The 10,657-nt window shown below is 35.8% G+C and overlaps 1 protein-coding gene across 1 annotated transcript; it reads right to left on the reverse strand.

Annotated features, from left to right (window-relative positions):
* Positions 1-3,672: 3,672 nt before the first annotated feature.
* On the reverse strand, positions 3,673-9,728 carry LOC104213438 (protein NRT1/ PTR FAMILY 7.3-like). The gene is made up of 5 exons (XM_009762939.2): positions 9,612-9,728; positions 8,953-9,067; positions 6,349-6,566; positions 5,002-5,558; positions 3,673-4,861 (listed from the first exon to the last, which is right to left on the reverse strand). The coding sequence occupies exons 1-5, from the start codon at positions 9,636-9,638 to the stop codon at positions 3,991-3,993; spliced, it is 1,788 nt and encodes a 595-aa protein (XP_009761241.1). The 5' UTR covers positions 9,639-9,728; the 3' UTR covers positions 3,673-3,990.
* Between the last annotated feature and the right edge of the window lie 929 nt (positions 9,729-10,657).

Consider the following 10,657-nt stretch of genomic DNA (forward strand, 5'->3'; position numbering starts at 1 on the left):
GCTACTTTCATCTTCTGGGTGTGTGAGTTCTTTACCGGCCAACATTCAGTTCCATACAACATGGCAGGCCTAACCACTGCTCTATAAAACTTACCTTTTAGTAACGGTGGCACTTTCTTGTCACACAAGACTCCCGACGCTAACCTCCACTTCATCCACCCCACCCCTATACGGTGTGTGACATCCTCGTCAATCTCCCCGATCCCCTGAATAACCGATCCAAGGTACTTGAAACTACCCCTCTTGGGAATGACTTGAGAGTCAAGCCTCACTTCAACTCCCGCTTCCGTCGGCTCAACTCCAAATTTGCACTCGAGGTATTCCGTCTTCGTCCTGCTCAACTTGAAACCTTTAGACTCAAGAGCATGTCTCCAAATCTCTAGCCTCTCGTTGACGCCGCCTCGTGTCTCGTCAATTAGAATAATGTCATCAGCAAATAGCATGCACCATGGCACCTCCCCTTGAATATGATGAGTCAGTGCATCCATCACCAGGGCAAATAGGAATGGGCTGAGCGCAGACCCTTGGTGCAACCCCGTAATAACTGGAAAGTGTTCAGAGTCGCCTCCTACTGTCCTAACCCGAGTCTTAGCTCCATCATACATGTCTTTAATCACCCTAATATAGTTACTCGGGACCCCTTTATCCTCTAAGCAGCTCCATAAGACCTTCCTAGGAACCTTATCGTACGCTTTCTCCAGATCAATAAACACCATGTGGAGATCCTTCTTCTTATCTCTGTACTGTTCCACCATCCTCCTAATAAGGTGGATAGCTTCTGTGGTAGATCGTCCCGGCATGAACCCGAACTGGTTGTCTGAAATAGACACCGTCCTTCGCACTCTCATTTCTACCACTCTCTCCCAAACTTTCATGGTATGACTTAGTAATTTGATGCCCCTATAGTTGTTACAGCTCTGGACATCACCTTTGTTCTTATACAACGTTAGTATTAGCAATAAAAATTCAAAAATTTATTTACTCAATTCAGAATGAAAGAAAATAAAGGTTGTAAAATATACATTCTATGCACATAATATAAAAATAATTATTTATATAAATGTATTTTTATAATATACATTATATATTTTTGAAAATTATGCTCGATTATATTATATGTATTCCATGCACGACTTAACATAGCATAGTTTACCCTATACATATAGTCCCCCTGCTTTCCGATGACATAACTTTGTGTCGTTGGAAAGTTGGTAGAAACATAATAATATAGCTGAGCATAATTTTCAAGAATATATAATGTATATTATAAAAATACCTTTATTTAAATAATTATTTTTATATTACGTGCATGGAATATATATTTTACAACCTTTATTTTCTTTCATTCTGAATTGTGTAAATAATTTTTTGAATTTTTGTTGTTAATACTAAAATATTTTTAAAAAAAATAAAAAGAAGATAAATGTTTATAATTTAGAGGGTAAATAGGTATCTGGCAATCCAATATTTGAAAAATCTAGTTGAGTGACCTTCTGAGTGCAATAGGCATAGTTCAGTGATTTTGTTGTTACAAACGAAAGAAAAGTGACTTTAGGAGATAATTTGTGATAGTTGAGTGGCCATTTGAGTAATTGACTCTATACTCAATAGGCATGTAACATGTGTAAGTCGCTTTATTATCAACTACTATCGTCTTCTCACTTGATTGATATTTTTTTTCATTTATTAAGAGTCAATTTGATTAACTATTAAGCCAAGTCAAACTAAGGTAAATATGATTTTTCGAGGTTAAAAGTAGTACTATAAGTTAGGATAATCTTAGTAGTCCAGTTGTCTAACAGAATTTTCAATCTTGTTGGTGAGAGTTCATTCCCTACTTTGTAATCCCTTCTCCAATTTCTCCTTCACCTTCTATTAAAGAAAGATTTTTTTTTTTTTTTTAAAAGGTAGTATAAGTTGCATTCCTCCTTATCAATTTGGTGTGGAAATGGTTAAATTTTATCTACTTCGAATCTAGGAAAGGCCAAAACTTTTGGGACACAGGAATATATATTTCATGCTTATCGTTCCTATATTATTATACACAAATGAGGTCTTTTTGAGTTTTATACAAGAGACAGATTTAGGAGTTGAAATTTATAGGTTCTGCTTTACAATTCTACCACATCCTGTCTAATTTAGTAGTTTCTTTATATGTACTTATTTAGTGAGCTCTATAATGCATATGCAAAGTCTAAGACAAAGCTATTGCGTTCGAATGAACTAGTGCCTCCTTCATTGGCGCCGCTGCTGTTTCATACCTGTCCAAGTTGTATATCGGTTTTGCATTTGCTGCTATGCATTAGACTATGCTATTGATATATCCACTGAGGTTCTGCACATTTGTGGAAGTTTGAGTTTTTGGCACAAGAGCTTGATGATAGATTAGGACAGGTGTGAACTTTATTATCAAATTGAGTAACTTGATGTGTGAGGATTCTTATCGCTGACCCCAACTTAAGTACAATTGTTAGTTTAGAGAAATGTAAGAATAATGTAGGCTATCTCGCCATTTAAAGCTATCTGAATCACATGCTATTTCTAATGTTTTGACACTTGGTTCATAAAAATCAAGAGTGGGCACCATACTTGCATGCTGTATCTTTTCAATTTACAGTAGGAGAAAGAACTCCAAGTTAAACCAAAATGTCTGTCACTGTGAATGTTTTTAGTATTAAAATATGACTTATCAATTCGTGGGGCTGTTGGTATGAGAAATGCCAATGTATTGGTTCCTTGTGATGATGTGTAGAAAAACATGAGTACACCATTTAGCCACTGGTGGTATATATAATGGCAGTTGAAACTCATGCTAAAATAAGGCTATTATAATAATCATTTCTCTACCCTTTCGGGTAGGGGTAAGGTCTGCGTACACACTACCCTTTCCAGACCCCACTAGTGGGATTTCACTGGGTCGTCGTCGTCGTTGTTGTATAACAACCATTTCAAAATTACTAGTAGTAGTCATCTTGAAATTACCTCTTCATTAGCTTTCAGGATGTTTAGATCTTACTTCTTTTTTACTGTATAATGGAAAATGGAGATATGTAAAATAGTATAAAGGTTTTCTGGTGTAATTTCTAGTGATAGGGAGCATTGTCTCCGTGTGACTTATAGGTTATGGATCCGTACCGAGCAGCCACTAATGTTTGCATTAGGGTAGGCTATCTATATCACATCCCTTGGGGGTGCGGCCCTACCCCGGACCCTGCGTGAACTCGAGATGCCTTGTGCACTGGGCTGCCTTGTCTTTTTCTTTTCCAAGAACATACATTTCTCTTTTATGACCTGAATCCTCTTCGGATAGTTATATTTTGCAGTTGGTAAATGATTTCATGTTTTCTGTAGAACTTATTTTTCGAGGAAAATGCTTCCACTGAAGAGACACTCGTGAGGTTTCTATGTTTCCCACCCGATGTTCGGTACCCCTATTGGAGCCTGTTTAAACCCCCCCCCACCCAATATGGGACTTCACGGCACGAATGCTCCAGGCATTCAGAAACTCAAAAACTTACAGTTTTTTGTTGTTGTCCATCTTACTCAAACATATCGATGCAAGTTGTTTATTAAGGTGAAGAGTTAGCTTTGAATTGCATATGAAATTAATGAGGTCTTTTGGACATGGGAATTTTTTAAGGGTAAATCAGTATTGTTCAACAGTTTCTTGGATACAGGAAAAGCCAATCCATTTACATATCAATCCAAAATGTTCGTTAAATCAAGAACTAATATGACAGAACCAACAAATGCAGCAGCAACAATGAGAAAGGAAGGACCAAGAAATTAAGAGCAGCCCAACTCTCTGGACACTTCTGTAGAGCTGGGGATTTTGAGCCGATTGAGTTGGAACATTGGAGATGGAGGAAATCCAAATACCAAAAGCGGAAACTCTAAACAAAATCTTATGGTGACTGCATATCTTCCTCTTATTCATATGGCTTTGTCAGAAAATCCCTAAGGTATGATCCATATCAGGTATGCTGGACTTCACACCTTGTCATCTTCCTCGTGTTCCTGAATCTTTTCGCTATGCTTAATATTCTTGTACCACTTAGCACATGCAATATAAGCAACCAAATCTATTAATGTCAAACCAGCTAATAGAAAATAGAATCTGTCTAAGTGACCTTTGTTAAGGTTTCCTGGTATCCATCCCGGCATGTTGTCTGTTGCTGATATTTTCATCACTATGCTCACGAGGAAGCTACTCACGTAGTTTCCCAATGATATTGATGTCATGCATAGTGCACTTCCAAAGCTTTTAAGTCCATCGGGTGCTTGCGCATTGAAGAATTCTAATTGACCTACATACATGAATACTTCCGAAGCTCCTATAAAAGCATATTGAGGGACTTGCCAGAAGATGTTAAGAGAGCTTGAGCCTTCACAGTGTTTGCAGTCATTGCTCGCATACTTTAGCCTGTAGCACTCCACAATTCCTGCTGATAGCATAGCCATTACTGCTATGACTAGTCCAATACCCATCCTTTGAAGTTCAGTTAGCCCGGTATTATCACCCTTGCACTTCTTAAACCTACTGACCAGTGGATTAAGAACTCTGCGGTTTAGAAATATGACGCCTGCTACACTAAGGATGTCAAAGGTAGACATACTTGCTGCTGGAATCCTGAAGTTTGCTATTGTAGTTTTCATGGCATCGCCTTGCTCGACAAAGAGTGAGGCCATTTGCGTGAAAACTACAGAGTAAATAATGGTACATAGCCAAATGGGCAGCAGTCTCAAAATGCATTTAACTTCTTCAACTTGTGAAATAGGACAGAGGCGCCACGGGTTGTGATCGCTCAGCTTCTGGTCGTCAAGTTCCCTTGATGTCACCACAGCTGCTCTGTCCAAGAATCTGCAACATGAAAAATCTAGTTTAGTGCATTATAGAACGGCAAATAGACTAGTAATGATAAATGCATGACAGTCGGGTCATAAATTTGAGATTCTTGTAGACATAGTGGATTGAACTGCTAAGTGTGTATTTCTACTTACTTGAAACCATGGGTGTGTAGCATTTTTCTACCACCAGTTACGTCGTCGTCTTCCCCTTGGTAGAAGTCATCTTCATTTTCTGGTGTCTCCACTCTATTCTTCTTTGTTGCTGCAACTAAAACTTGAGCAAACCTGGCAAGAGGGTTGCCACTAGACTTGAAGTGTCTGTACCTAGCAGTGCCTCCAAGAAAGAGCAATAATGCTGCAAAAGCAGATGCTGCAGATGCCCAAAAGCCAAGAGCCCACATTCCTTCATCCTCAAAGTAGTCTAAAATAGTGTTGGAGAAGAGCGACCCAAGGTTCATGAACAGGTAGAAGTAGCTGAAGAAGGCAACTTTAGATTGAGACTCCCTCGGATGATGCTCGTCAAACTGATCAGCCCCAAAGGTAGCAATATTTGGCTGATAACCTCCATATCCTAGTGCAATCATGTACACAGATATGTAGAATAGACCAACCCCCATGGTTGAATGTTCTCCACATAGAGTTGTTCGATCCCCACAACCTTTTGGTTTGAGCAAGTAAAGTTGTGATGCTAGTGCTAGTAATGCCAATCCCTGTCAATGATGTTCCAAACTTAGTAAGAGCAAGATCAAGGACTATTACAGTCAGACGCAAATTCAAGATTTAAGCTTGATAGGTTCAACCTAGGTTCTTAATACTGAAGTCTATGTACTTTTGAAATTATGGGTTCAGTATATATTTTGTGTCGAAAATACTAAGTTTAGTTGAACCAGTTAAACATATGCTCCATCTGCCTTTGATTACAATCAGCACTAACAATTAGCAGGAATCACGCTTGTGCAAGATAATGGTAGCAACATTAGATCTTCTTGATTGTGAACTTATAAGCTAGTGTACTCTTAGGGGTTGTTTGGTACGCGGAATAAGGTGGGATAAATTTGTACCATCAACCAAACATGGTATAAATTTACTCTCTGACTTAATATAGGATATCCCACCTTATCCCAATCAAACTTGAGATTATTTTATCCTCCAGGAGTTATAATCCTGGTATTATAATCCCGGAATAATTTAGTCCACGTACCAAAGACCCATTAGTAGTTTCTCAATATCTACAGAAGTATGATGGAAGTAATGGATACTTATGACATTGATGACTTGAAAATTGAGCACAAGTTTTGGAATATGTTCAACCTTTAAGTTTCTTGGCAGTGAACTCTATGTACTTTTGAAATTATAGGTTCAATATATATTCTGTGTCGAAAATACTCAGTTCAGTTGAACCGGATAAACATAGGCTCCATCGGCCCGTTTTACAATCAATACTAACAATTAGCACGAATAGCGCTTGTGCAAGATATGATGGGAGTAATGGATACTTACAGTTACATAGATGACTTGAAAAATGGCACAAGTTTTGAATCTTCCCCAGTAAGAGTCACTAAGAAAAGCACCAACAAGGGAACAGATGTAGACTGTGCCAGTCCATTTGCTCACACTATTAGCAGCATCAGCATTGTTTTCTTTTAACACTCTTGTCAAGAACAACACCAAATTCACTCCAACTCCAAAAAATGCTAGAGTTGCTAAAGCTTGATTCACTACATATTCAATATGGAAACCAAATGTCAATTAAAGAAGAAAACAAAGAAGTGAAAGTATTAAACTGCTATTAAGAGACAAAGTAAGACAAATGCACCAAAATATAAAATGAAATTGGAGTGAAGTTTAGAGGGGATTGATGTTCAAATTTCAATAAAAATAAGAAATTATATTTATTTTGTTATTTTTATAAAATTAATGAATTATGTTATTTAACATACCTATACTGGTGAAAAATAATACCAGGGGGTCGTTTGATGTAAAACAAGGTTATAATTCCATTTTCAATATGAGATAGTAGATAATATAAGAATTTGATATAAAATTATTGTAATATTAACATAGACTCCCTCTTATGGATTCAACATCCTCGTTAGATTTTTTCCATTGCATGAGATTTGCCTAGATTCAACACTGAAGTTTTCCCCGCCTAACCGGGATTTGCCTAAACTCAGTTGAACTCTGATCTACCATCAGCAAGATTGATACAAAAGTGACTCTGATACCATCCGTAACAACCCAATCTGCTAGTGATATTGTCCGTTCTGAATTTAGGCCTTCACGGGTTTAAAACGTGTCACTAAAGTCTAAGACTTGTTGACTTATATACCCAGCATCTCTCTTATAATTTTACCGATGTAGTACCCTATCTATAATTTGGGGTGTTACAAATATAATCTCAAATTTTATATCGGAATGAAATAGTCAAAGGGAGCAAACCTAACTTGGACACTATCATTATCAATTTTTTTTTTTTTTTGGGTCACATCACAAGGCAAAAAGTTGGGGATAAGTGAAAGTCCAGATCACCATAATTAGCCCCTCCCCCACCATTCAAGAACCAAAATTTTGTCAAGGATGACGTGGCAGTCCCACCACATCGTATCGTTGGTTTATGTCAGGTAGTATGTCTTTTCCCAGAACTGCATGGTTTTCTTGTCACTTCCTTATCCTTCCTCCGTCTTCCACAGGATTTTGGCTATTACAGACAAGACCCTATCCGAGGAAGGAACCAAATGTCCCTCCTACTCCGGCTCCCTCTGAATGGGAGCCTCGGAGATAACAGTAAAATTATTTTCGTGTGATCTATAAGGTAAGAGTTCAAATCGTGAAAGCATCCATTAATACTTGCATTATATTAGATTGTCTATATTACATTATTTGGATACGGTCATTTCTGAAACTCTGCATGAATACGAGATGCTTTATATAAAACAAGCTACATATTAAATAATTAATTTAGAACTCATAAACTTTAAATCCTAGCTCTCACACCGTCGCTTAGATATGCCAAAAACCTAGGTATCTATGTATTTGAAAGCTGTCAAATAGTGCCTAGCAATAAGAGACTAGTTTTTTGACACACGTCTTGATTAGTTTTACTGCAAAATGTTAGGCTTTGGCCATTTCAATCATTTGTCATTTTCCCCTTCCAACATATATGATAGCTGGCTTCATTTATTACCTCACCTTATCAACCTTTCTTTTTCTTTGTTTTTTCTCACTCACAGAAAAAGCTCTACGTCGGTTAAAATTAGAGAAGTGAATATTAGTCGTAACTTATGTATCAATATTTTTCTTTTTTAATCAGTCTAAAAAGGAATGATAATTTTTTATATTTAAAATAAATTTAATTTTAAACTTTCCTTTTTAGTTTTTTATCGCCAATAAAAACATTTATAACTTGATTTATAAACAACAAATTTAAAAATTTTATTTTTAAAATTTTATGCGCAATCAAATAATAACACATAAAGGTTGTGTTTGGTATAACGGAAAATGTTTTCTTGGAAAATAAGTAGTAATCTTATTCATTTTCCGATGTTTGGTACGCAAATTAAGGAAAATGACTTCTCAAGAGTATTCATAAATAATTTAGATATAATAAACATGAAACCATAAACTTTCAAACCAACAACCTTCCGGACCCACAATTTTCATAAACTTTCCAACCGCTAAACTTTCAAAACTGCGGAATTTCGAACCCGTAAACTTTATAATTTTTAAACCTGTAAACTTCCAAACACATAAACCTCCGAACTCATAATGAACCGGAAAGACTATATTTTAGAAATGTTACGAGTGTTGAGTCTAACACAATCGGAAAAGTTATTTCCAGTGATAAGAATTGATTTGAATTATATAAATAGATATAATTTATATACTTAATTGATATAATTCTAACACTCAATACTCTCATAACTGTACATGCTGAACGTAGAATAATATAACTTGAGTAGCTCTAACAGTATATACCATGATTGAACTAATAAAAGAAATTAAGCAGATGCAGATATTACTAATAGTACTTTATGTCGTTTTCTTTTTTCAACGATAAATATTAAGAATTTTCTAATATGATTAATTTCAGGAATAAAAGCTTACGTAGAATCATAATTCCAGCCACCCATTTCCCACTTGTTTCTCTGATTGCTGGCTTTCCATTAAGATCAATAGTTCCATCCTTAGTGCAATCCATTTCTTCCCCTTTCAACTTCACCTGATGATCATAACAATAAAGTTCCAAAAAAATAAATTAAATAAATATATATAGATAGCTTAACAAGTTTTAGTTTTTTTTTAAAAAAAAAACTTTATATTATCAGGTCACCTAAAAGTGATATTAATAACTTGAGAAAAACAAGCATATTACATGTGCCTATATCATATTAAAACATAATATACAGATAGTGTAAAATTCTTCTCATCAAGAGTCAAGGATTGGTAAATGGTACGCACTAGGAATAAGAACAATTTTTTTTTTTTTTTTTGGGGTGATATATACAACTAACAATCTTGGTGAAAATTATTAAAAGAATGAACGGGAGCCATGGAACAACGACTAAGTTGTCTCCTTCATAGGTCCCGGGTTCGAGCTGTGGAAACGGTCACTAATGCTTGTATTAGTGTAGGCTGTCTATATTACACTCCTTAGAGTGCAGCCCTTTCCAGACCAAACATGAATGTGTGATACCTTATGTATCGAGCTGCCCTTTATTCGGAGAAAGAAAATAGAGATAGATGCCTAGATTGTAAGTACTAACCTCTTTTGAGAGTTCCAAGCATGCCATTGATATTGACTCTAAGATTTGCTTAAAAGATTTGGTATTAATGAGTATTATCAATGGTGGAGATAAAGAGAAGAACCCAAGAGAGAAAAGAGAGTTGAGAATAAATGCAACTGAGTGAAACTATATATAGAAGTTCGAGAGATGATAAGTGGAAGGTGGAGATTAAAGAATTTTTAATATTAGGAAGAAAAAAAAATAGGCACAAGACCAAATTTTTTTAACATGATGTTTTGGACGTAAGTATAGGTTACTTTTTGTTTGTGATTTAACACATCAAATTACCTAATATTGACGGTCCATTTCAATATTTTTTCTTTGCCTCTCAATTGGTTGAAAGTTGATATGATACATGAAACACTTAGTGTAATGCTCTGTTGAATGATTTGGAGACCTATGTTTTTAATGGTGGGAAATTTTTGATTTTGATCACTTTATTATAACCTTATTTGCTTTAACTAAGCATGAGAAATTATTAGTCTTTCCTTTTATCTTTCACAAATTTATGTGTTTTTAGCTAGTTTTTTCACACTTAAGATATTGACAATTTACGAAAACAACATCTCTACCTTTATAAGGTAGGAATAAGTTCTACCCCTTCTTAGACTCTACTCATGAGAATTCACTAAATATGTCATTATTGTTGTATGATAGTGATAATATATAACTATACGATCCTGAATAGCACGAGCCTATTGTGGAGGATCCTGAGATGCAGTGGCGAAGCTACATGGTCATACGGGTGGTCAATTGACTATCCTTCATCGAAAAGTTGCACTATATATATAGGTAAAATACAACGTTTTAGAGATATATAATACATATTGAACACCTTTTGTCGGATTCACTTCTTTCATATTTGAATACACTTGGGGATATTCCTAACTACGCCACTACCGAGATGTTTAATGAATCGTTAACTAGTTCCAAATCAAGCGTGTCCGTAAATTGCGTATTAGGGAGCTGGATGATCTTCAACAATTTATTAAAAGGTGTTTGGAGAATCATTTTGATGATTCATA

This window comes from Nicotiana sylvestris, chromosome 12, assembly GCF_000393655.2.
Source record: "Nicotiana sylvestris chromosome 12, ASM39365v2, whole genome shotgun sequence".
NCBI classification, from domain to species: domain Eukaryota; kingdom Viridiplantae; phylum Streptophyta; class Magnoliopsida; order Solanales; family Solanaceae; genus Nicotiana; species Nicotiana sylvestris.